Source organism: Panulirus ornatus, chromosome 38 (assembly GCF_036320965.1).
Source record: "Panulirus ornatus isolate Po-2019 chromosome 38, ASM3632096v1, whole genome shotgun sequence".
NCBI lineage: Eukaryota > Metazoa > Arthropoda > Malacostraca > Decapoda > Palinuridae > Panulirus > Panulirus ornatus.
Window position 1 is genome coordinate 1,131,598 of NC_092261.1, and position 27,955 is coordinate 1,159,552.

At 41.9% G+C, this 27,955-nt stretch overlaps 1 protein-coding gene across 2 annotated transcripts in view; it reads left to right on the forward strand.

The window, feature by feature from the left end:
• The first annotated feature begins 570 nt into the window (after positions 1–570).
• The window catches only part of LOC139760764 (sperm-associated microtubule inner protein 5-like), a 33,810-nt gene continuing 6,425 nt past the window's right edge, over positions 571–27,955 (forward strand). Inside the window, exons 1-3 of one of the 2 annotated variants that reach the window (XM_071684319.1) lie at positions 571–611; positions 13,515–13,591; positions 26,596–26,705. In XM_071684319.1, the coding sequence (XP_071540420.1) occupies positions 13,525–13,591; positions 26,596–26,705 (177 nt within the window). In that variant the 5' untranslated portion in view covers positions 571–611; positions 13,515–13,524. Of the gene's footprint in view, positions 612–13,514; positions 13,592–13,614; positions 13,757–26,595; positions 26,706–27,955 lie in introns of those variants that run through there. The other variant, XM_071684320.1, reaches the window with a different exon arrangement.

Here is a 27,955-nt window from a genome sequence, read left to right on the forward strand (position 1 = left end):
CATGTGTTTTCCAAGGCTCTGGCCTGGTATATGTAAGAGCAGAAGAGTTTATTGTTTCCTCACCAGGATCTTCTGTCTGCGATACCTTTCTAAGATACACTCTTATTTGATACTGACATAATCAAAGCGAAACCTTTGAAACGATTAGATGCATAAAATATAAAAGAAATTGCTTACAAAGAATGCGGTTAATTATATAGATGATATTTTGAATCCCTCACATCATCAAGCATTTTCATACTCTAAAGGAAAAGTATTGCTATATGCAGAATATCTTGAAATATATGATACCCTAGAGCAGATAGCGAGGCCTCTGGTATAGCGACACCTGGCAGCTGAGTCCACCATGTGTCGTACTGAGAGGATTACCTGTATCACATGCTTCCTAATGCACTGTACACCTCCACTGTCATTACCTGATCTGCGAGAAAGCCGTTGAGGGTGACTCTAGGTAACTTTTTACCTGATAGACTTCCCACTAAAATGATTAAGTGAGTGAGAATTAGACGTTTCTTAGCAACGTAAAGGCTAGGCACCTCTGCAAACCGCCATATTGATCTCTGGTTGCTATAGCGCTAGTGTAAACACAACCCGCAGGACGGAGCTTCCCAGTGAGTTTTCTTGTTTTACCTCATTCGTTAAGGACAAATATGACTTTTGTGGTGTGTGTGACGTGAGGGCAAGCTGTGGAAGCATCAAGTGAGGCGTTAAAAATCTCAGGAAAATGTGCTAGAAGCCTGTTTCTTCCTTTCTTGTGACTGGTACAATGACCCTCTGCTAAAGATGACCGCTGCCCTGGTTTGTTTTGGCGATTTCAGGGCTCTTTAAGTTGATTTCACTTCATGTCAGGGAACATTGTAGCCCTCGTTGACTAAAGAAATGTCAGTTTTGAGGTCAGTCATACTGTTCAAATCTCGATTTTTTAGTGATTGTGTCCATAACAAAATGATGATGCCTTCAGCATATTTCGCTAAGATAGTAATCGCTATGTAATGACACGTGATGACGCCGTATATCAGGGGCACGAGGCGATACATTTGAGTCTCCATGCCACGGATAATTACGTTTGGTACCATTTTGTAACATTTACTCAAAATACTATGTTGACCCAGTAGGCTTCGCTATTTTAATTTAGCTGAGGTTCTCTATCTTTTTTACTAATACACGCCCAGCTATAATATCATGTTTCTCGGTGAGCTATAAACTCTACCTTTTTCTTTTTCTCTATATCGGTCAGATTCCTTTCAAAAGTAAATTAGTAGTTGGTGTACATGTGTTAGTAATTTTGGGAAGAACGAGTGAAGAACTGTGATTGCTGATGGACATGGTGATCTTGTGTTTATCTGCACCACTTCCTGGGTGACGATGCTTCATCGTGGATCAGGGCAGTTCGAGTCAGCTTCTGATATGCAAAAATGGACTTGGTTCCGTTGAGGAACGGAAAGAATTTAAGCAAGGTATAAGGATTTCGAGACCCTATGAAGTAGAATGCTTCACTTTATCTTTTACCTAGTTTCGAATCTTATTTGAAGATATAATTTTTTTTTTTCATTAACTTTGGTTTGAAACTAGTTTATGGCTATGTTATGTTAAGGGGTATTGTTTCGAAATTTAGCAAGATGGTTGATCTGAATCTGATGAAGATAAAGGTTCCGTGTACAAGCTGAGGACGAGGGAAAGAAATTAATCACAAAATTAATCGCTGTACTGTCATGCTTGAGCGGGATTTTCTGTCATGAAAGATGTAATCAAGGAAAACTGACTGTCAGAACTGACAAAAATATTAACTGACAGGTGTGGGTGGGTCTAGTTGAGGAACACAGGCCAAACATGATAACAATGTGAGGATGAGTATGTATATGATGACAATGTGAGGATGAGTATGTATATGGGAAGGTAGACATCGAGGAAGCTCCGTAGAGCACCTTCACTCCAAGAGAGGTCGTGTCCAGGAGAGGTCATGTCCAGGAGAGGTCATGTCATGTCCAGGGGTAACTTCGTGGATATGAACCTTAAATGCTAGTGACATGAGACAGTCGGGTTAGGTTACCGTATCTGCACGATAGCTTAAGTCATTCTCGGCTCCCAAAACATTGTTTTGGACAATTACATGTTTACCAAATGGCGTCCTAGCTTCGTCTCTTCGATGTATATCAACTGACTGTTATATTTCTCTCTTGTGTCTCCCCTGATGATGTGATTATTACACGAAAGTGCACTTGGGAACTTTTCGTGTTTCATTTTCCTCGTGGACTCATAGGAATATCTTGATCACGCACAAAAAATTGTGATCCTTTCCAATATATATATATATATATATATATATATATATATATATATATATATATATATATATATATATATTCAAGTTTATGCCAGGTACGCGGCCTTTCAGATAGGCAGTTAAGCAACTCGGCTTTGATTGGAACGCCTGGTTCGAGACTGGAACACGGACTCGTGTGATTTATAGATAGGGATGCTAACTAATACATTCAGATTTGTAGAAATTGATTTTTTCTTCCGAAATCCATGTTGATGTGGAAGGGTTAAGAATGATGGGAAGGGAGAAGTAAGGGTTGATGACACACTGGACGTAGGGATGGTGGGGGGCCAATTTACTCCCCACCAAATAACTGGATGGCTTCCGAGGGGAAATGAAAAGTGACAGGGAAGCAGAAGGCGGCATCGCTGGAACGGACGGAGAGGCATCACTGGCTCTGGCAAAACATCCAATTCTCCTTGGCTTACTCGACCGCTGATCAAATCATGCCTCAACTTGGAACGATATCAAATTCGTGTACTGAGATGTTATGTCTAGTGTTGCACCACACGTGTAGGTCTGAGACTTGTGATGTGTGGCTCCTGAAGGAACTTTAACGTTTTGGTACCATTCTTGAAGGAAAGTGTCACACAATGTGTAAACATGTGTCAACATTCAGTGGACATTTTGCTGCCTTCAATTAAAGTACGTTAGATGGGTATTCAGCTCGCATACACTTGACTTTGCAATGTCAGATGATTAATTTAGCTGATGTTTCTTGAAGACATTTTCTAAATGTTTGGATTCAGACGAGATATTCCAGTCTTGTGTCCTATATAGTGATGATCCCCGTGGCTCAGGATACCGTAGCAAACATTAAGTGAAAGAAAGGATTCATCACACACAGGCTCTGCCATGGCTTCAGACTCTGCATCTTGACACTGGAGCTCCTCAGGGAATACTCTCACTGGTGGAGCTGAAGGAACATCAAGTCTCAAATTCCGCCACAAGGAAGTGTTCGTCACCCCAGACATCCGCCACACTCCCAACAATGAATCTCACTTTCTTCTTAGTTGGCTGTGCTGCAGGGCTGTAGTTGAAGCTTCCAAGAGTAGAGTCTGAACTTACAGTGAAGGTGCGCGAGTCCAGACTGGATGATGTGCACATATAGAGGCATCTCAGGGCCTGGTTCACCTTCATCCAGTCTATGGCCGGTCAGGCATTCTGGTTCTCGTGCCAGACGTCGTCTGCGGGACATACATCTGAGTGGAATATACGAGATCATGTCTAGATAACTTCTCAGGAAGTTACTCTCATTAATGTCAGGCAATAGAGGCCAGACTGAAATCTCCCCACACAGTCTCACTTCACTTGATGCTAGTCAGGAGACTCGCAGGATGTACATACGTGTTCAGTTATACGTCCATGCGATCGACTATCCAAAATTTGTGCTTTGCAGGTACCTGGAATATCCGTGGCCTCTGTACCTCACTAGGAGCACTTAGGAAAGAATCGTTTTTTTTTCAAGATAATCAAGTGCCATTTTTCTAATACTATAAAATGTTCATATTGTGTCTCATGCTGTAAGTACCTACCTCGAGGCCGGTGAGAGGATGGCAGCAGACACAGTGATGTAGTACGTTACCTGATGTCAGTAAGTCTCTCCTGTTTAGAACAATGGATTCAGTTGGATGAGATATCATCATAGAATCCGATTATAAGACATATGTATCTTCAGCATTATTATGAAAACCTTGTCCCCATCATCATGAAAACCTTGTCCCCATCATCATGACAACCTTGTCCCCATCATCATGACAACCTTGTCCCCATCATCATGACAACCTTGTCCCCATCATCATGAGAACCTTGTCCCCATCATCATGAGAACCTTGTCCCCATCATCATGACAACCTTGTCCCCATCATCATGACAACCTTGTCCCCATCATCATGACAACCTTGTCCCCATCATCATGACAACCTTGTCCCCATCATCATGACAACCTTGTCCCCATCATCATGAGAACCTTGTCCCCATCATCATGACAACCTTGTCCCCATCATAATGAGAACTCTGCATCACAGAGCTGCTCGCACCGTTTCTTCCACCTCGTATATCGTTCATGTCTCCTTACTCTAGACTAGTTCTCTCGTGAAACCTGAGGTGACCTACAGTGCACGTTTCACTTCCTTCGTTGGGCGTCGCCGCTGGAGATACAGCGTCAGCGATCTGCCCCCCCCCCCCCCAAAAAAAAAAAATGATTCTCGCGGTCATCTTTTGCAGCAGACTCGGTGGCCCGGTCAAATTCTTCCTCTGGAACGAGAAATCATTTCTTTTCAGAACGATGAGTTCGTTTCCTTTGCCCTAACACGTTGCCAGCTGAAGACCCACAGTGCAGGAGTGTGTTGTGCGCCAGTGTCCCAGTGTGGACACGTCTGCCTGTAGTCACACGTCTACTGACCTACCATCCTTCTCGTCTCACTGACAACATTCTTCCATTTTTGTTATTCTTTTATGTATCGTATGATGATATCTGATGCAAGAGTTGTCACCCTCCACAAGAGTCGTACATGATAAGTTGCTCTCTCGCCTCAGGTCATCATGCGCCTTGTGACCATCCGCACAGCCACTTGATGGAGCAATAATGCCACTTTACAGAAACCCGGTCGACTAAAAGAAGTGGAATAATTCCAGCAACCTGTCAACGTAATCTACCGTAGCGTTCAACTGTCCTTCATCTCCCGGTATGTGAGAGTAAGGTTAAGTCATGTACCACCTCCGTGGTGTAGTGGCCAGCCTCGCTGACTTCGAATGTGTGGGCCTGAATTCAAGTGGTCCCGCGGCTGCTGTCTGTCAAGTAAGGCAGCGATCGGGTCCGTCCTGATGGTGCGCCGTGTGTGTGTGTGTGTGTGTGTGTGTGTGTGTGTGTGAGTGTTTCTCTGTGGTGGTTCGCAATGGACGCTACCAAGACAGCCTCATCCCAACCATGGTAAATATCATCATTCATCATTGCACTGCGTGTCAAACTCTACCTCAGTATTTGTGTTTTCCCCAACACCCCAACCCAACCCCCACCCTCCACCCCCGTTTATAGATCCCACAGTTTACAGTGTACGTATTTTCATCGTGGATTCAGCCACTGTCGGTGACTAATTCAATAAAATGTGTAGAAATCCTTCTCCATACAGACTGATCGGTAATTACACACAAGACACCAGCACATCACGTCTCTGCTACAGACTTGTTACAAACCTCTAGTCCACACTACTGGCCATCAAGTTCAATATCAAAACATCTTTAAAACTTTTTTCTCTTAAGACGAAAATTAGATGAACGCCAGGTGCGATACGGCCGGGGTGACCAGGTGGGGCGATACGGGCGGGGTGACCAGGTGGGGCGATACGGGCGGGGTGACCAGGTGGGGCGATAAGGCCGGGGTGACCAGGTTGGGCGATATGGCCGGGGTGACCAGGTGGGGCGATACGGGCGGGGTGACCACTAAGGGTGAGGGTACAGCCGCCATATCCATCTAAAGTTTACAAATGTGATTTCAGTTAGCGAGTTATTTTGTTTCCCTTGTGGTACTTTTCCTCTTCTGAGTTCTCACTTGTATGGACTCCATTGTGTGTGTATTCCTTTCATTCTTCTCCTCTGTGTAGCCGTATCTGTGTTCACTCCCGCTCTCTTCCTCATCTGTATATTTCCTCAAGATTCACACCCCTGCACACTTTTCTTCTCTATGTACTACACACACTGGCGATTGCAGAAGTGAGCTTCTTGGATGATTCCAGGCATGAAAAACAAATCGTATGAGCCGACTAAACGAATTATATTTATTTAGCTCAGAAAGATGAGAGGTGATCTAATAATGGTATTCAAAATCATTAAGGGTTTCAGTAATCTTGGTCTACCGAGATGGATTCGTTTGCTTTCGTTCGTAGTAATGGATATCAACTGGTAGGCATACATTTTGCCTAGAATGACGTGAGGTGCTTTTCATTCCTCAGGAATGTTAACATACGGAATAATTTTGACCAATCAGAGTAGCAGAAAGCAGTACCATAGATACGTATAAATATATACCTGATAACTATTACACTTTAAATCGTCAACTGGCATTATTTGCAACTCCTTAACTACATGATAAATTTACAGGTCTTACGCTTTAAGTAATCTGTATGTTTGCCTTTGTATTCCTACCTCAATAAACCATAAGTTTTTGTTCTCTATGCTACCACAGGGTTCAGTTGTATTCCTGGGTCCAAACTTTTTGATTTTGCCTCCTTTAAGTTGTATAGTTTATCATTTTCTCGTTTTTTAACGTCTGTATATTTCCCAACCTGTACTTTCTTAAATGTACTTACTCTCTGTATACTTCCAAGTTCTGGAAACTTTATCGTCTGTATATACAGAGTGGTGAAGTTTACGTCGGTATGTTTGTTTAGTTTGTTTGCTCTAATCTTACACTTGGAATTCACCATAATGTATCTCTTGTCATTATCATGTGTGGCTTGTCCTCATTTTCACTTAGGACAGTTATTTTCCATTCCTGTATTTCCGAGTTGTATACTTTCCTATGTATACATATTTGCTGTATACTCTGTTTTCCTCAGTCATCACATTATCATGTATAGTTCTGCCCTCCGTTTTCTCTTAATACATTGTTCCTTCCACTCCTCACTTTTCCATCTCCCTTACTTTCCCATTCACCGTCTCATCCCCTGGAGGACGTCCCCACTGCCTTACTGGGTCGTGATCACGTGCATGTCTGACCACAGTACACGTTACAACACCATTACACTAGATTGCTCCTCCTTTGTTTCAGCTTGTGTGGTCAAGTATTTTTGTCTGTAATAGTCCCGGATATTTATTACTGCGTGTGAGGGAGAACACATTGCATGTTTTAACAGAATTATAAGCAGAGCTAGTCGATAATTTGTATCCAGACAATGAAATCAGAACATATGATCTGCACACAGATCATATGTTCTTAATCCTTTAAAGTTTCCTGATGACTCTCAGTGTGGAGTGAGCAAGTCATCCCGCTGATCTTGTGACGACGACTGATGACGTAAGATGTCATCAGTCACGAAACATTATGCCTCCAGACACAGCAACATGGAAACTATTGTCTTCATAAGTAGACAATTGTTAGTACAAGAATATATATATATATATATATATATATATATATATATATATATATATATATATATATATATATATATATATATATATATACATATATATATATATATATATATATATATATATATATATATATATATATATATATATATATATAAATATATATATATATATATATATATATATATATATATATATTTTTTTTTTTTTTTTTTTTTTTTTTTTGCTTTGTCGCTGTCTCCCGCGTTTGCGAGGTAGCGCAAGGAAACAGACGAAAGAAATGGCCCAACCCACCCCCATACACATGTATATACATACGTCCACACACGCAAATATACATACCTACACAGCTTTCCATGGTTTACCCCAGACGCTTCACATGCCCCGATTCAATCCACTGACAGCACGTCAACCTCGGTATACCACATCGCTCCAATTCACTCTATTCCTTGCCCTCCTTTCACCCTCCTGCATGTTCAGGCCCCGATCACACAAAATCTTTTTCACTCCATCTTTCCACCTCCAATTTGGTCTCCCTCCTCTCCTCGTTCCCTCCACCTCCGACACATATATCCTCTTGGTCAATCTTTCCTCACTCATTCTCTCCATGTGCCCAAACCACTTCAAAACACCCTCTTCTGCTCTCTCAACCACGCTCTTTTTATTTCCACACATCTCTCTTACCCTTACGTTACTTACTCGATCAAACCACCTCACACCACACATTGTCCTCAAACATCTCATTTCCAGCACATCCATCCTCCTGCGCACAACTCTATCCATAGCCCACGCCTCGCAACCATACAAATTGTTGGAACCACTATTCCTTCAAACATACCCATTTTTGCTTTCCGAGATAATGTTCTCGACTTCCACACATTCTTCAAGGCTCCCAGAATTTTCGCCCCCTCCCCCACCCTATGATCCACTTCCGCTTCCATGGTTCCATCCGCTGCCAGATCCACTCCCAGATATCTAAAACACTTCACTTCCTCCAGTTTTTCTCCATTCAAACTCACCTCCCAATTGACTTGACCCTCAACCCTACTGTACCTAATAACCTTGCTCTTATTCACATTTACTCTTAACTTTCTTCTTTCACACACTTTTCCAAACTCAGTCACCAGCTTCTGCAGTTTCTCACATGAATCAGCCACCAGCGCTGTATCATCAGCGAACAACAACTGACTCACTTCCCAAGCTCTCTCATCCCCAACAGACTTCATACTTGCCCCTCTTTCCAAAACTCTTGCATTCACCTCCCTAACAACCCCATCCATAAACAAATTAAACAACCATGGAGACATCACACACCCCTGCCGCAAACCTACATTCACTGAGAACCAATCACTTTCCTCTCTTCCTACACGTACACATGCCTTACATCCTCGATAAAAACTTTTCACTGCTTCTAACAACTTGCCTCCCACACCATATATTCTTAATACCTTCCACAGAGCATCTCTATCAACTCTGTCATATGCCTTCTCCAGATTCATAAATGCTACATACAAATCCATTTGCTTTTCTAAGTATTTCTCACATACATTCTTCAAAGCAAACACCTGATCCACACATCCTCTACCACTTCTGAAACCACACTGCTCTTCCCCAATCTGATGCTCTGTACATGTCTTCACCCTCTCAATATATTTTATACATATTCGCCATTTCTCGCGTTAGCGAGGTAGCGTTAAGAACAGAGGACTGAGCCTTAAAGGGAATATCCTTACTTGGCCCCCTTCTCTGTTCTTTCTCTTAGAAAAGTAAAAAAGAACACTGAGAGTAGATTTAGAAAATAAAGCTAAGTTTTGATCAAGAAGTTGTCATGCTTGTGTTATGAACAAGTTGGTCATGCTCTTCATAACCTGTCTTAGGAAATGCGTCTTTTTTATTTCGTAGCTTGAATGACCCGGGTAGAAGAAGCCAATTGGATTGGAAATGTAATTAGCAAGCTTATAGATTAAACGAATATTAGTAACACTTTGAGGATTGATATTCTTTATAGTCCTTGTAATTATAGTGGGAAGGTTGTCCTCATGTAGCGAGTTTCCTCACACAAACTTTGTGAAGCACCGGCCAGTCGCGTGCCTCCGGTTGTGCCTTAGTGGTTAAGACATAGGCAGACATCTCACGTGAGCAGTGGCCGATATGATACCTGTAGAACTGAGAGGGAAGTGACGTCACTGCTGACCGAAAGAGATGGTTCAAGAAAGAATAGAACAGGAGAGTTAGTGAGGAGGAGGAGGACTTCCACTCTGGCATAAAAGAATAAGGGGAAAAAATGGCATGACAGGTGTGCAAGCAACACACTCCTTCACACTTGGGCGAATGAAACCTTAGGAAAAAACAGAAAACACACTGAACTTTTTAATGTAGAATTAGTACCCACCATTGCCGGTGGGGCGACGTTTTCAGAGTGGTATCATAAGTATTGTCCATGGAGTTTCACGTCTTTTTACTTTGGCTGTGAGAATATCCAGACGATTTGACTGCTCGTGAGCAATACTGTTGAAAATGAAATTCGGATAAGCTTACAAAGAATATATCAAAAGATAAATTCAGTTTCCGGGTTACATGGTCATTCCAGAGAACAATTTCATTTACACGATTCAGTTCTCGCCAGCCGTGTGAGTGGAAGGTTTAGACACAGTTAAAGAATGTGACGCTCAATAGAAATTGTTTGTAATGCCAGTCTGAGAACGCCGCCTTCCGGTAATGGCGGGTGCTAACCCTACAGTCGAGAAACTACTTATCCTTTGACGTAGGTTCTGTGACGTTTATCATATAAGACTTCTAGGCTAGAGTAGAGGAAGATCTGTAGTCTAACATGCTCACGTAGTAGAGGAAGATCTGTAGTCTAACATGCTCACCTACTAGCAGGATGGTGGACTTAAATGTGACACCAGAAAACCAATGAAATTTAAAAGGAGGTAAAAGTCGAAACTGCATTTCCACACTGTTGAATTTAACCAGGCTATTGTTTCTCCCTTCAGGGATGCTGCACAGGTGGTTATCAACAAGGTATATAAGTTATCAACAAGGTATATAAGTTATCAACTAGGTATACAAGTGATCAACAAGGTATATAAGTTTATTATAAGGTATAACTCTTTGGCAGGGGAGAACCCTCCTCCTCTGTATATCTTAGTGAGTCAGCGTCGCAGCAATGTGTAGTCTGCTCGCTTTTGTTAAACTCTAATGACATTTTTGATAAACAAATACTTTTGAATATATGAATCAGTGAGAAATGGAAAAGTTTGTTTACTTTTAGAGACCCACGAGGGTACAACTTGTGTTGACGTGAGGAGAGAGGATACAACTTGTGTATTTATAAAACTGATCAGAGGGACATACAATGTGCCAGACGCTTCCTATTCCAACGTTTCTTTCGTCAAGAAACTTGAGTTCCAAGAGAGTTGTTCTGGAACGGTCAACATGTTACCGCACCAGGAGTCACGATTTACACTGTAGCGAGAGTATGACAGTGTTACCAATTTTTTTCTTTTCTTCAGAAGGAAAGTCATTTGGAAACAATGGAAATATCCAGAGCCTTGGAAGAGCGTGGCGTGAGGTGGTTTGCTTGTTGGGGGACTATAAGGGCATTATTAACTTGGGATCCAGCACCACACACCCGCCCAGGCAGGCAGGCCAATAACACGCTCGACTAGTCATTTTTAACCTTTTTCATTGGTTTGTTTGTATCATTTTCATTTCAGTAACTGACCTACATATATACATACATACATACATACATGCATACATACAGCAACACAGGAATACAGGAATACAAAATATTCACAGAAACAAAAGATAACACGACCAGGAAACAGCCCTTACATCACGCCGGTGGACGATAGCCAATACCAGCGAGACGCTAATGTGCGTGTGGACTGCCGCCGCTCATCTTTCTCTCCTCTTTCACTTGCAGGGTTTCCACCTTCAATGTATCCGGGGTATTACCTTCCTGTCGGTACAGCAAACCTAAAAGTTGAAAGTTCTTTAAGATAAATACGACAGAAAATGTGAGGAATGTTTCCAATTATTTGTTCCGCACATGTCTGATTACCGTACCTTGGTCTCTGTATACACCAGGGACAGTTGCTTCAGAGGAACTGCTGGTGTCTGCTGTACAGTTACAACTCGTGATTACTGTCAAAGAGTTACATCTAAACATACCACACTGGTATATCTAACACCAGCAAATAATGTAATCTATTTTCATGTGATCCTGTTGGACGAATGCTTTTTGGTAGAGTAGTGGAGGCACGGACTTTAAAACTCAGAATGTGACTTTCACGTCTATACCAGAACAATTGAAGAAAAGAGGAGAGAGAATAGCGTAGTGGGTCACCAGGGAAGGAACAGTCAATTGCTGCTTCACGGAAAGATGTTTATTTGTTGGTCACACGGCTGGGCTGGTGGGCTGTCCCTCATCTGATACCAAGATAGATCATGCCTCTGCCTCGTACATAGATTCATAAGATTCTGTCTAGTTCTTGTCTGTTCTTGGCCACTAGAGTCTTACTATAGCTTTCTTGATTTTCACTCTGGGTAGTCTTCCTGGGGACCAAACCTTCAGTTATCAACTACATGCCTCACAACCTCTTCATGTATACAATCTTTTCGTTTCTTTTGATATAAGTACAAGAAAATATTGGCCTCACCTGAATTATTCAGTTCCCAGAAAAGCCTTCTACACATGCCTGATCTTATCATCACTTGGTATTGTAGACCTTGTATCATTACTACCCTTGGAAATGGCTAGGTTTCTCTCTAGTTCTGTCCACATCTTAGTCATGTGTTTCTATATATTAGGATGACAACAGTGTTGTCCATGGTGGAAGACATGTTACTTGGCACGCTCATGGAATCTTTCAAAAGAAGCAGAAGGATCGATCATCCCTCTGTGTTACGTAGGATCACAGTCACTATGACGCACACGGCTCACTACTCTCTCTTACTTACATGATGTGCTCAGGCAGCAAGGGTAGGAAACGCACCGAGTCCAACGTAAATGAACATATACTGACGCAAGTGTCCCGATAACACGGAAACTAACAAGGCCGAAAAAAGTTTGCCAGTAATGGGAGACAGACGATGACCTCAAGACAGACCGGAAGAAATATCTTATTTACCAATGACAAGAAACAAATCGAAGAAGCAAGACAGACGATGTAGCGGAAACCACAGGCAGGTAGCGATCACAAAATCAAATTTAAGTGTTAATCTGTGATACATCTTGGTCATATGTGTCTGTCTAGTGAGGTAGTTCACTATTGTTATATGTACTTCATATATTGTTGCAGTAATGTATGCATAAACGGCTATTGAATCATCAGATGTACAGTACAGTGGTCCAGCTATTGTGAATTTCTTTATAACACAATCCAGTCATCGAATATGACGTTATAACTTTCTTCTTATATATATATATATATATATATATATATATATATATATATATATATATATATATATATATATATATATATATATTTTATCTTTTTTTTTTCTATCTAGGCAGACATGCTACAGGTAGAACATGCCTTAGTTGAGTCTGCCATCTCGAGGGAAAGTAAAAAGTAGAAGAAGAAGAAGAAAAAGAAGAAGAAAACGGTAGTAATCAATCAGGATAGAAAATTCAATTTTTATTTACAATTTTTCGGCCATTAACCCATTACCAACTTGTGTACTTCTGTAAGCGTCTAAGGTTCTTCCAAACTTAGCCTGGGCCTCATTAGCCGCCTTAATCAACGTTAATAGATGGATAACTTTCTTAGAGGAAAAATATCAAATAGATATGTTGTTAAGAGATTCTACACTATCAGGGATGCTATTTCCTGTTTGACGGGGTAGAGACAGGAATGGATGAAGGCAAGCAAATATGAATATGTACATGTATATATATTTATATGTCTGTGTATGTATATGTTGATATGTATATGTGCGTGTATGGGCGTATCATATATATATATATATATATATATATATATATATATATATATATATATATATATATATATATATATATATATATATATGTGTATGTATATAAGAGGAAAAGGTGCAGAAGTGCTGAGCGTTACTGTTCATATTTCAGGGTAGCAGGTATGGGCGAGGTGGCACAGCCCAGGACGCCCGTCTTCAGCAGCCGATCCTACATCGTCGGCTACTCCGGTAAGTCAGGTAGAGACTCACTGAGGAGCCAACCCTGGTGTGGTGTGGGTCTCCTGCGGGTAGAGGACCTATGTGTGAGGAACCTACGCATGGCACGGAGTAGGAGTTATCCATGCACAGTATCTCTCTGGGACTATTACGGACTCTAAGAACCGTCTAGCAAAGGTAATGACTTAAATAGATGCAGGGCTAGTTAACCAGGGGAAGAATGGAGTGAAAAAGGTTAAATCAAGCCCGTGCACGCCTTACACCCTCCTGCATGTTCAAGCCCCGAGCATTCAAAACCTTTTGCATTCTATTCTTCTACCTTTTATTTGGGCTCCCACCTCTTTTGTTCCCTCCACCTTTAACACATATATCCTCTTTGTTAACCATTCCTCATTCTTTCCCCTCTCATTACTCACTTGATCACTCTTGCTTATAATACATATTGCCCTGAAGCATTTCATAAATCATATATATATATATATATATATATATATATATATATATATATATATATATATATATATATATATATATATATATATATAGCAGTATTATATATTTACCGTAAAACAGATTTCTGTGGGTTCAGGGAGGCGAGCCGTGTCCCCCATCAAGGAACGTTCCACTGTCGTCCCTCCAGCAACCTGTGGAAAGATTTAATGGCCGTAGTTTAGTAGCGAGTATTATTCATGGTTGTTCACTAAGCGTAATGAGTTAATTCATCAGGAAATTTAATGAAAATGAAGGGCGTCAGTGGTTCTGGGTCACTGGTTTTAGCCATCAAATCCTACCTGTGGTTTGTGCTGTTGTTCACTGGTATAAGACCAGTGTTAAGGTCGACCACGTCTCACATTTGGACATAACGTACAGGTTATGGCACTCTGGCTGTAGGAGGTCATTCACTGCAATACCTCTTTACATTTGTTTTTCGAGTTACAATTTCATCTCAGCTGACAATTCCTTGAATGCGTAATGAATTTGATGGGTTGCGAACCCTGACTTCTCAACTCTGATCACCTTTCATTATGAACCAGAGTGACTCTATGTAGTGTAGATTCATTATGAACCAGAGTGACTCTATGTAGTGTAGATTCATTATGAACCAGAGTGACTCTATGTAGTGTAGATTCATTATGAACCAGAGTGACTCTATGTAGTGTAGATTCATTATGAACCAGAGTGACTCTATGTAGTGTAGATTCATTATGAACCAGAGTGACTCTATGTAGTGTAGATTCATTATGAACCAGAGTGACTCTATGTAGTGTAGATTCATTGGTTTTTCCGACTCATGAGCATAACATAGAGTCATTAGTCTTGGTATTCCCGCCGTTGAGCGCGCCCACGGCTGCTTCTGGGCCAATGCACGCCAGACCTCAAAGAGGCCGAGGGATATTGCATGTTATAATGCATGTTGTATTGCATGTTATAATGCATGATGTATTGCATGTTATAATGCATGATGTATTGCATGTTATAATGCATGTTGTATTGCATGTTATAATGCATGTTGTATTGCCCTCGATGTTTGGGATGAATATCTGTCATGATCTCTGCTGGAGGGCTGGCCACCTTATACATGTATTATCTATATTTTCTTATCTATTTTGTACCGGAAAGCCAAGAATCTTATTGACATATTATCATTAGTTTCTTATCTTTATGTTTTATCCGGAGTTCTATGTTGGTATCAGGAGTGTGGACTATGTGTTGTAACTCAGACGTTACTGTAAGGATAATAAAAGGAAGACGCACTCATTCTGACTATATGGAAGACACACTCATTCTGACTATATGGAAGACACACTCATTCTGACTATATGGAAGACGCACTCATTCTGACTATATGGAAGACGCACTCATTCTGACTATATGGAAGACACACTCATTCTGACTATATGGAAGACGCACTCATTCTGACTATATGGAAGACGCACTCATTCTGACTATATGGAAGACGCACTCATTCTGACTATATGGAAGACGCACTCATTCTGACTATATGGAAGACACACTCATTCTGACTATATGGAAGACACACTCATTCTGACTATATGGAAGACACACTCATTCTGACTATATGGAAGACGCACTCATTCTGACTATATGGAAGACGCACTCATTCTGACTATATGGAAGACGCACTCATTCTGACTATATGGAAGACGCACTCATTCTGACTATATGGAAGACACACTCATTCTGACTATATGGAAGACGCACTCATTCTGACTATATGGAAGACGCACTCATTCTGACTATATGGAAGACACACTCATTCTGACTATATGGAAGACGCACTCATTCTGACTATATGGAAGACGCACTCATTCTGACTATATGGAAGACACACTCATTCTGACTATATGGAAGCGAGACATGAAGATCTTAGTGTGGAGAGGATCGAGCGAGAGGGTTACTGAAGTGTGAGGGTCAAGTCTGTCATCAGCGATCAACACAGATACTAGTGTCACTGAAGACAAGAAATGGGTCGAACGCAAGTCTTCCTTAACTATGACTGGGTCCTGGGTGTCTCTGGTGTGGTCAGCACCTGCAATGAAAACTAACCCTGCTTTACCAGGACCTGGGTGGGGCCCCTGGCATCGCCCTGCTTTACCAGGACCTGGGTGGGGCCCCTGGCATCGCCCTGCTTTACCAGGACCTGGGTGGGGACCCTGGCATCGCCCTGCTTTACCAGGACCTGGGTGGGGACCCTGGCATCGCCCTGCTTTACCAGGACCTGGGTGGGGCCCCTGGCATCGCCCTACTTCCTCTGAATGGGAACCACCCGGGGGACAAGTGCAGTAACCAGCAGACCTCATCCTCAAACACCAACATTGTTTGATTCGATGGCATAGCCTTCCCCACTGACGCTCATGTTGCGCTCCGTTTATTCTACGCACTAGATAAACTTCTATGATATTTCCGACACCGTAATTATCGTCTGTATCGACAGAATATTATGGATAACAGTGCGTGGTTGTGCTTCTGTCAGTGTGTCCTCAGCCAGAGATAAGTGTGGTCCTAACAGTTCCCCTGGTGAGCACCAGGTAACACCGGCCTCTGTGTGGGTGACACTCACCATCCTCATACTGCGAGGAACACCTTGACTAACGCCTTAACTTGGAATAAAATATTCATCAGCGAGGACGTCTGCCGTCACTTCTCCATGGTTATATCTTTTCCCCAGCTTCTGATCGCGTCTTGCCGACATGAATAGCCCAGAGACGTTAAATTCACCAAGGTCCTCATATTGGAAAAGTTTCTCGAGTGCAATATGTGTTAGGTGGTCAGCTAAGTTTGTCCTAGTGATTCATTACAGAGGCGCTCAGGGAGGACTTTCCTTGGAGTTTGTGGTAAACAAGAGGAAGGCCAACAGGGAATGTGTGTGTGTGTGTGTGTGTGTGTGTGTGTGTGTGTGTGTTTATATATGTATTTCATTTATAAATACTCCAGGACCAGTTTCTATAGGAGTCTTGTTACCCAGGACCTTTCTAAATGCTTCTGCAGCCTGAGGCTGGGCTACTTTCTGTTACAGGGAAATGCTTTGAGGTGAGGTCATTAACGAGACTGTACTCCCAGTGATAATGACAGCCTCGCCAATGGTGACTCTTAACTCGCGATGTAACTCAAGCAAGCGGAGTCAGACATCTATGGTGTCCACATTGGTTCGAATCCTGGGTGCATCAGTCGGCTCACAATCAACCCAATTGTTCATTTTCCCTTCAGTGTTGGTCAATAAATGGGTATCTGACTTTGGCTGGTGTGTGTCTGTGTATATGTGTGTATACATTATACTCTTTCCCAAACACACTGATGATCATCACAGATAGAAATCAAACACACACACACATACACACACACACACACACACACACACACACACACACAAATATCGTAATGAAACATAGCAAACTGTGTCAGATCTTCCAGTAACGAAGCAAGTGGCTCCTTTAAGAGCAAATCATATATAGCCTGGTGTGTATTGCAATGTGCATCATAGCTTCGTTTTAAGTGATTTCTTTCAAGGATTTGAGTTGCTGTATTCCTGAGCCTCGTTGATTCCACTGTCTGCAATAGCGGTTACCACGACGCGTTGAGACTTAAGTCCAGTATGGAATTTAGCAAAGCGGAGTATCATGTTTCTGGGAATATCTGGCCATAGAGACGGGCGCTGAGCACGGCCATACATGTCCAGTGTGATATTTGCTTTATGATTTAGACTAACTTTTTCTCTACTTAGATATTGTGCTGGTTGTAGGACAGTGTTGTGTATTTGTCATTCACTGGTTGTTGTAGCAATGATGGGTCGAATATACACGCATTTGATGGGTTGCCACATGACAGACGATGGCTGTGACCGTGGTGGAAAGTTTTGTTATCTGGTTGCCATATGGTCACTGTTTTGGATAGGCCATCGGTGTACAAGCTAAGCAACTTGTTTATCTTCATGTAAAATGTTATTTGCAGCTTAAAGCAAGTCTTGCTCCCCTTAGATCCAGGTGGAATATACATGCCTTTTTCACATAGCATTTTTCTAATAACCTTTGTAGCCAGTTGAATCTCAGTTCGAGCAATGCAATCATAGTCAGCGATATAGTTTTGGTGAAGGGGTATGTGACGGTATGTTTGTTCCTTGTGTGTGTCAATGTTGTCTAACACGAGATCATGGGAGTTTTCTGCTTTGTTAACAAGTCTGAACCCCAGTGAGTCCTGCAGTGTCTACTTCATTCATCTTTATTACTTGTGACCACGTCTTATTTCCTCCAATGTTCGTTACTATTTTGTCAGAAGATCTGTTCTGCCTCGGCAACGTGTGATGCGCTCGTAGTGACTGTGTCTACCTCGAGATGATATACAGAGTCTCAGGGATGGATCCTGTTATCCTTGTCAATACATGTGCACCAGTGGGTGTATGTACCCTGGGGTGTATCCTGTGGTGTACCCTGAGGTGTATGTACCATGGGGTGTACCCTGGGGTGTACCCTGGGGTGTATGTACCCTGGGGAGTTACTTGATACAGTGGTGAAATTTTTGCCACGTTACCTGACGCCCACTATTCCTGGTTCATATGGAGTCACAGCATGTGGGCGTGGGCGCACCTCCCACTCATTGTTGACCTTCTGTTCAATGTCTCCTTGATCTACTTTCCAGCAGCAAAAGAGCTTACTCGGCCAAGGTGTTGTACCGTTGTATTTTGGTCGCGATGTATGTACACTTCAGTGTTGACATGTCTGTGGAGGGCTCCCTGATTCATGTGACGCACAGTGCGTTAACATAGTGACTGCTGGTAAGTTCTGTGACGTGTCGCATCAATGTCCAGAGGGCTTAATGGTTTTACCCTCTCACGTCTCCCATCAACTACTGAAAAGCCTGGATCATCATACCCAGGTTCCAGTGGCACACAAGCTAACATTCTTGAGAGAGATCCTGAACCTGCACATCCCACATCGCCACATCGTTTTTGACAGTCTTGGAGAGGGAGGAATCTGTCTAGTCTTCAGCAAGTGTGTGTTATATGGTCAGGATTACCATCTTCATTTGTATCTGTATGGAAGAAATTTCGTGTCAATACATACATCCACATTACAGATCAGTGCACAGTAATCCATCTTGCTCTGTACAGGAATGGAATAACTGGCACTTTGCCTCTGAAAAAGATGCAAAAACTTTTTTGAAATCGCACAGAGCATAACACAGACCATAAGGCTGAAATATGAAATAACTTCACTGTTATGTTTGTAGCTATATGATGAGGTGGTTGTATATATGGTCACTAAATGCACAATGTATATCATTTTCTAAACGTGTTCATAAAACATATGTAAAAGCCGCAGCCAATAGCATTTTGTATTTCTTGCGTCATTCCCATCATTGTGATGTACAGCATGACTCACTCTACGGCAGAAAAACTCTTCTTCCCAAATATTAAAAATACCAACCTGGAAAACATTATCTCCATAATATTACGGGAACAAAAAGTGTATTTCATGCAACAGAAAAAAGGCGTCAAAACTTTTCTGTGTCTTATATGTAGGTGGACGGGAAAAATGGATAGTAATCATAATTAACAGAAAAATGACTGTGGAGCCTCATTTCTGACACCTGCTCCCAGACCATGAAGGCTGGCAGAGGCACTGTTGTCACTGTCAACCACACAGCAGTGAGGACATGAAGGAACAGCCTGTGGAAGCCAAGGACCAGTTTGTAGAAGCCAAGGAACAGTTTGTGGAAGCCAAGGAACAGCCTTTGGAAGCCAAGGACCAGTTTGTGGAAGCCAAGGAACAGTTTGTGGAAGCCAAGGAACAGCCTTTGGAATCCAAGGACCCGTTTGTGGAAGCCAAGGAACAGTTTGTGGAAGCCAAGGAACAGCCTGTGGAAGCCAAGGACCAGTTTGTGGAAGCCAAGGAACAGTTTGTGGAAGCCAAGGAACAGCCTTTGGAAGCCAAGGACCAGTTTGTGGAAGCCAAGGAACAGTTTGTGGAAGCCAAGGAACAGTTTGTGGAAGCCAAGGAACAGTTTGTGGAAGCCAAGGAACAGTTTGTGGAAGCCAAGGAACAGCCTTTGGAAGCCAAGGACCAGTTTGTGGAAGCCAAGGAACAGTTTGTGGAAGCCAAGGAACAGCCTTTGGAAGCCAAGGAACAGTTTGTGGAAGCCAAGGAACAGTTTGTGGAAGCCAAGGACCAGTTTGTGGAAGCCAAGGAACAGTTTGTGGAAGCCAAGGAACAGCCTTTGGAAGCCAAGGAACAGTTTGTGGAAGCCAAGGAACAGTTTGTGGAAGCCAAGGAACAGTTTGTGGAAGCCAAGGAACAGCCTTTGGAAGCCAAGGACCAGTTTGTGGAAGCCAAGGAACAGTTTGTGGAAGCCAAGGAACAGCCTTTGGAAGCCAAGGAACAGTTTGTGGAAGCCAAGGAACAGCCTTTGGAAGCCAAGGAACAGTTTGTGGAAGCCAAGGAACAGTTTGTGGAAGCCAAGGAACAGTTTGTGGAAGCCAAGGAACAGTTTGTGGAAGCCAAGGAACAGTTTGTGGAAGCCAAGGAACAGACTGTGGAAGCCAAGGAACAGCTTGTGGAAGCCAAGGAACAGTTTGTGAAGGCGAATGAACAATCCGGAGAACTGTTCCCTGACTGAAGGATGTGATATTACTATTACTTTTATTATTATTATCATTATTATTATTATCATTATTATTATTATTATTATTACTATTATTATTATTATTATTATTATTATCATTATTATTATTATTATTATTACTATTATTATTATTATTATTATTATTATTATCATTATTATTATTATTATTATTATTATTATTATTATTATTACTATTATTATTATTATTATTATTATTATTATTATTATTATTATTATTATTGTTATTATTATGATTATTATTATTATTATTATTATTATTATTATTATTATTATTATTATTATTATTATTATTATTATCATTATTGTATTATTATTGTTATTATTATTGTTAGTATTATTAATATTATTATCATTATCATTATTAACATTACTATTATCATTATCATTATTACTATCATCATCATCATCATTACACCATCTCAGGATCTATAATATGGAGCTTCTGTTGCTTTGTAGTTGTACTTCCCACGGGTTCAGGATCATGATCTTCGTTATTGTAAGGTTCCTGATGAAAACTTCTTACCCTCCATCTATAATGACACATTCAGTACTGATAACATCATGTGAGCCTTAATCATTATATGGAGAACACTCGATATATACTTTCGTCATATCAGAACCTCTTCATGTGTAAGTACAGGAAGGACACTAAACCCGGTTTCCTTTAAGATTTTTGTTGCCAGTGACCTGGTAATGACCTTTTTCATCCTGTACTTATAATAAACAGTAATTCCTGGAGATGTCATGAAGTTAACAACGATAAAACGGCCCTTTTACAGTGTAGTCTCCTCTTTCAGTGCAGTGGCGTATTTAGATACGGTAGTAATGGAAAAAATCCATTTCTAATATTTCTCTCACAATTCCCAGTTTTTATGGTTTGGATGTAAAAGAGAAGTTGTTTTTGAGCCATCTTTTTCATATCACTTTTGAACGAAAGGAATTTCATGAAAGCCTCGTTATTTTTCTTACTTTTATTCCTATTTGTTTATTGTTTCATTTCATATATTCATGTTTTTTCATTTCAAGTTTGCCTCCGCTATTCCTACATATCCGCTCCACCTCTGAAGGGTTCACATCGTCCTGTTATGTACGTGGCAGAGGAAAGTTCCAGGGTGTACCTGACACGTTTAACGTGGAGGATGTCAAGAGGAACGAGGTTCAACGTTGCTAAGGAGGACGAGGTTCAACGTAGCTTGCTAAGGAAGACGAGGTTCAACGTAGCTTGCTAAGGAAGACGAGGTTCAACGTTGCTTGCTAAGGAGGACGAGGTCCAACGTAGCTTGCTAAGGAAGACGAGGTTCAACGTAGCTTGCTAAGGAAGACGAGGTTCAACGTTGCTTGCTAAGGAGGACGAGGTCCAACGTAGCTTGCTAAGGAGGACGAGGTTCAACGTTGCTCGCTAAGGAGGACGAGGTTCAACGTGGGGAATGCTAGGGAGAGCCGTGTTTCAAGAGGAAGTCGCTGATCATCTTCGCATGAAAGATGTTTCTTCTCATGTGGTGGAAGAACACGAGATAATGGTCAACAACAAACATCAGAAGATAATAAACTGTAGGAAAAATGTGAAGTTTGTAAACTATCAATGCACGCGCGAGGAATATATCTCATACTTCAGACTCATAACACGGAGGACAGACCTGAGGTCACGCCTCACGACAGACCTGAGGTCACGCCTCACAACACGGAGGGCAGACCTGAGGTTTGTATGGTGTCACGTGCATGTACCATAAGTGATGCCTCGCACACATGTCTTGCAGAGACGGTAGAAACACTCGGTCATTACCTACATGTTACTGTCTCCCGGTACACACACACACACACACACACACACACACACACACACACACACACTGGATACTGGTTTGAGGCCGGGAGAGGCCCTGGTTCTGATGATCCACAGAGAGTCCCTGGTTGTAATATATATATGTATATATATATATATATATATATATATATATATATATATATATATATATATATATATATATATATATATATGTATATATATATATATATATATATATATATATATATATATATATATATATATATATATATATATATATATATATATATATATATACCAGTTAAAACGGTGTAGGTGAAATTGTTAGCGCCTCTCATTTGTCTCCTTAATGTACATTGTGATCATAGATATCCACACTTAATGTAACCTTCTTGATCTCTTCCTATGTTGCTGTACATTATGTATCAGTAAGGTATTCCTCTCCGGATCTCCCGAGAGTGTGTGGCACATGTGTGTACTGGTGTGTGGCACATGTGTGTACTGGTGTGTGGCACATGTGTGTACTGGTGTGTGGCACATATGTGTGCTAATGTGTGGCACATGTGTACTGGTGTGTGGCACATGTGTGTATTGGTGTGTGGCACATGTGTGTACTGGTGTGTAGTACATGTGTGTACTGGTGTGTGGCACATGTGTGTGCTGATGTGTGGCACCTGTGTACTGGTGTGTGGTACATGTGTGTACTGGTGTGTGGTACATGTGTGTACTGGTGTGTGGTACATGTGTGTACTGGTGTGTGGTACATGTGTGTGCTGGTGTGTGGTACATGTGTGTACTGGTGTGTGGCACATGTGTGTACTGGTGTGTGGTACATGTGTGTACTGGTGTGTGGTACATGTGTGTGCTGGTGTGTTGCACATGTGTGTACTGGTGTGTGGTACATGTGTGTGCTGGTGTGTTGCACATGTGTGTACTGGTGTGTGGTACATGTGTGTACTGGTGTGTGGCACCTGTGTACTGGTGTGTGGTACATGTGTGTGCTGGTGTGTTGCACATGTGTGTACTGGTGTGTGGCACATGTGTGTGCTAATGTGTGGCACATGTGTACTGGTGTGTGGCACATGTGTGTGCTGGTGTGTGGTACATGTGTGTACTGGTGTGTGGCACCTGTGTACTGGTGTGTGGTACATGTGTGTACTGGTGTGTAGTACATGTGTGTACTGGTGTGTGGCACATGTGTGTGCTGATGTGTGGCACCTGTGTACTGGTGTGTGGGACATGTGTGTACTGGTGTGTGGTACATGTGTGTACTGGTGTGTGGTACATGTGTGTACTGGTGTGTGGTACATGTGTGTGCTGGTGTGTGGCACATGTGTGTACTGGTGTGTGGTACATGTGTGTACTGGTGTGTGGTACATGTGTGTACTGGTGTGTGGTACATGTGTGTACTGGTGTGTGGTACATGTGTGTGCTGGTGTGTGGCACATGTGTGTACTGGTGTGTGGTACATGTGTGTACTGGTGTGTGGTACATGTGTGTACTGGTGTGTGGTACATGTGTGTACTGGTGTGTGGTACATGTGTGTACTGGTGTGTGGTACATGTGTGTGCTGGTGTGTGGCACATGTGTGTACTGGTGTGTGGTACATGTGTGTACTGGTGTGTGGTACATGTGTGTACTGGTGTGTGGTACATGTGTGTACTGGTGTGTGGTACATGTGTGTGCTGGTGTGTGGCACATGTGTGTACTGGTGTGTGGTACATGTGTGTACTGGTGTGTGGTACATGTGTGTACTGGTGTGTGGTACATGTGTGTACTGGTGTGTGGTACATGTGTGTGCTGGTGTGTTGCACATGTGTGTACTGGTGTGTGGTACATGTGTGTGCTGGTGTGTTGCACATGTGTGTACTGGTGTGTGGTACATGTGAGGACACTGTGATCTGAGTGCAGTTCTGTGTCTTGCAATCATGAGCGTGCTACAGGAAGGGTCACTTGGGACGAAAGCTCATATTGGATTCACCGAAGAATTGTTCATCAGACACAGACCCTCAGGTCACTAGTGGCCAGTGTTGCGAGGAGTTGTGAACACCTGAGAACAGACCAGCAGGTGACCACATGCTGTCAAGAACCAGTGATGTGGTTTATTTACGAGTGATGAACCATTCCATCTTATCTCCCACACACGTTGTGTCAGCTTTCCTCCGCTGTGAGTCAGTCATGTCTATTCGATAACTGTTTCAAAATATTTCAGAAAGATTCATATAGTGTGCATCACGTTCTCTTTTTTTCTCATCTTCCTTTATGTTTCTGAGGAGGATAATGGACTCCGACGAACAATAGAAAACAATGATATTATCATGAAAAACGATCCTGGAGCTTATCCTGGAAATGAGATGTATATCCAAGTATCTCTTGCGAAGAAAACCCAAGACTAGAAAAGTTCCCAACAGAAGCTTCAGGAAATTACCTAGTGCACGTGACTACCTCAAGAAGGACTCATCTCTTATAAATGAACTGGCAAAGAATAATATATCTGAATCCTTCAACTGTCTTTGCATCGCTTGAATAGTCTGAGAAGAATCTGCAGCTGCGAATGAGAATTTTCGCGAGGATTCAGAAGCATGAAATTGGATAGTTAACAGTTGAATGAAAAATTTGTCAACTGGAAGATTCCTCCTGACGTCTAGCTAGACGGAGAGAAAGAATTCTTGATCTGAATTCTTCCAGTAACTTGGTTTGGTAACTGAAAAAACAATGCAACATTGTGGTAAGAAATGCACCGACGCCAGCCACTGCTGGTACTGCTCATGTACACCAGAGCTTCCTACGTGACAAGAACTACGTGAGAAGGTCATCGCTGTCTCATGATCTCACTAAACCTAACCGCAAAGTCTGAACGTTAGTGGAGGAGCAGCTACAGTACGTTAGTGGAGGAGCAGCTACAGTACGTTAGTGGAGGAGCAGCTACAGTACGTTAGTGGAGGAGCAGCTACAGTACGTTAGTGGAGGAGCAGCTACAGTACATTAGTGGAGGAGCAGCTACAGTACGTTAGTGGAGGAGCAGCTACAGTACGTTAGTGGAGGAGCAGCTACAGTACATTAGTGGAGGAGCAGCTACAGTACATTAGTGGAGGAGCAGCTACAGTACGTTAGTGGAGGAGCAGCTACAGAAAGTCACACAAATCAAACAAGGAGTAAGCTAAGAGAAGATGAGAGGACATTACAGGATATTGCACCGTCACCGAGTATCTTTGGCAGATGAGCAAAAACCTCGAGGAACAAAACAGAAAACAGTATGAAGGAAAAGCTATGGCAAAAGTGTGAAGACAAATAACCATAAAATTAAGGTCAGCAGAAAAGTTATTTTGAGAAAGAGTTGTACTCTGGAGATGGCGCTCCCAGACAATGAAATAGCTGAAGTTTATATTACGATAACATAAACAAAATTGGTAGGAAAGGATTTGATGCCAGGCGAAACCAATCATCACAGATTCTTCCAAATCCTGGAAGAGATCTTCCAAAAACCGTGGGTAAATAGTTTATATGTGAGGACAAGATGGCGTAGACTGATCGTGTAAGGTTACCTCATCATACCCAAGGGTTATGTGTCACGCTCAAGTGTCACCATTTTTTGCTGAGTGTTGATAACAGATCTTGAGGTCAAGGTCAACTGAGGTTGTCAGTATCACTTGGAAAAATATTCTTTTGTAGCGGTCAAGCTTTGCCTCCCTGCCTGGGTTGATGTCGATATCGGCCATTAACTGTTGACCTTCACATATACAAGTCAAGGTCTTGTCATAGTGGTTTTCATAATTCTATATAGGTGTTGTCGGTCGCGAGTATAGGTGTGTGTTATTATCACAATCTTCCTGGCTTGTGTAATGAATTACTCGTACTTCTGACAAGTTGTTATATGAGGCATTTAGAATATCATACTAGCAGTTCATTGTCAATTACATTTCTACTGTACGGCTATAACGTACCTTTTATTGTTATCAATATATATATATATATATATATATATATATATATATATATATATATATATATATATATTGATTTATTTATCATTTATTTATATGAGCGGCGTGCGTGCGTGTGTGCATTGCAGGGTACATCCCAGGTCTGATGTTCAGGTACGGCAAGACGTTCGGGAAGGCAGCTGAGGAGAGCATCGCCCTATACATCAAGCAGCAGGCGGAGCGGCGCAGCAGGGAGGAGGTAAGGTATGGCTGGGGCAGGAGTGTTAGGGACACCACTGAGGACGTGGTTTAGGACTGAGACTGGCGGATGGGGCATGACTGTGTGACTCCGAACAGCTGAGGAAGTTTAGAGACTGATGCAGCAGATGTTTTCCTGTATCTAAGTTGTTAGACAGATATAACAAAAGTTTATCTGTATCTAACAACATCGAATGTTTCTTCTAATTTGTAACATAAAACTCTTCTCGAGTCTATCACTAAACATTGGCAGACTAACTCGGTCTTCAGTAAAACAAGAATGCCATGCATTTACCTCTCCACCATCCACCAACACCATCACCATCACGAACTCCTCCATCTTTCTATCATCACCAACATCAGCACCACGAAGTCCTCCACCTCTCCACCATCGCCAACTTTGGTTTCCTCCAACATGTCTCCGTCATGAAGGAGATCTTCCACACTGAAGACCAGAGTAATGTTTCAGGTACAGAACATAGCCCACTGTATTCCGATTTTAAAGAACCCAAGTATAATGTAAAACTTTAATCCCTAGAAAATGTGAATACTTTAACACCGGAAAATGTTACTTCCTTCGTAAGTATTGTTTCTTAGTTCCAGTGGTACTTGAAGTTCCTCTGGCATGAAGGCAAGTGGGTCGCGGTTCCACTTCATAGAGCCTCATTTACAATCATCATTTTTGCCTCTGAACCCGCCATCATCTACACTTTCATGCCATCCACTAAACCTTCATGTATGCACACCATCTCTACGACCTCCAGGTTTGCATTCGTCTCCACCTACAGCTAATTCTACTAACCATCTTTACTATTCACCAACCATCTCCCAAGCATCTCTTTATTTGTATACCATCTCCAATACTTTGTCCATGACAGACTATCCTAAACCTATAAACAAATACAACACCTTTGTATTCTAATTGACATTCCCAGTACCATCATGACACCTTCAACACCTCCACATACACACAGCAAATCTACATACATCTTTCCTCCATCCACACGCAGTCTTTTATCAACTTCTTACCTGAAGACCAATAATATATTTCACTACGCATGTTATGTTATCATCCCAGAGATTCCAGAGTCTGGGGCATCCTGGGATGACAGAAATCTGTATGGCATGATTTTATGTTGGGATATGAAACAAAATATAAATCATATAGACGCTCTCGTAATGACTGTATTAAAGTAACGAGGATTGTTATACTGAACACCATCCAATGAACTAGCCTGTAGCGACTTATGA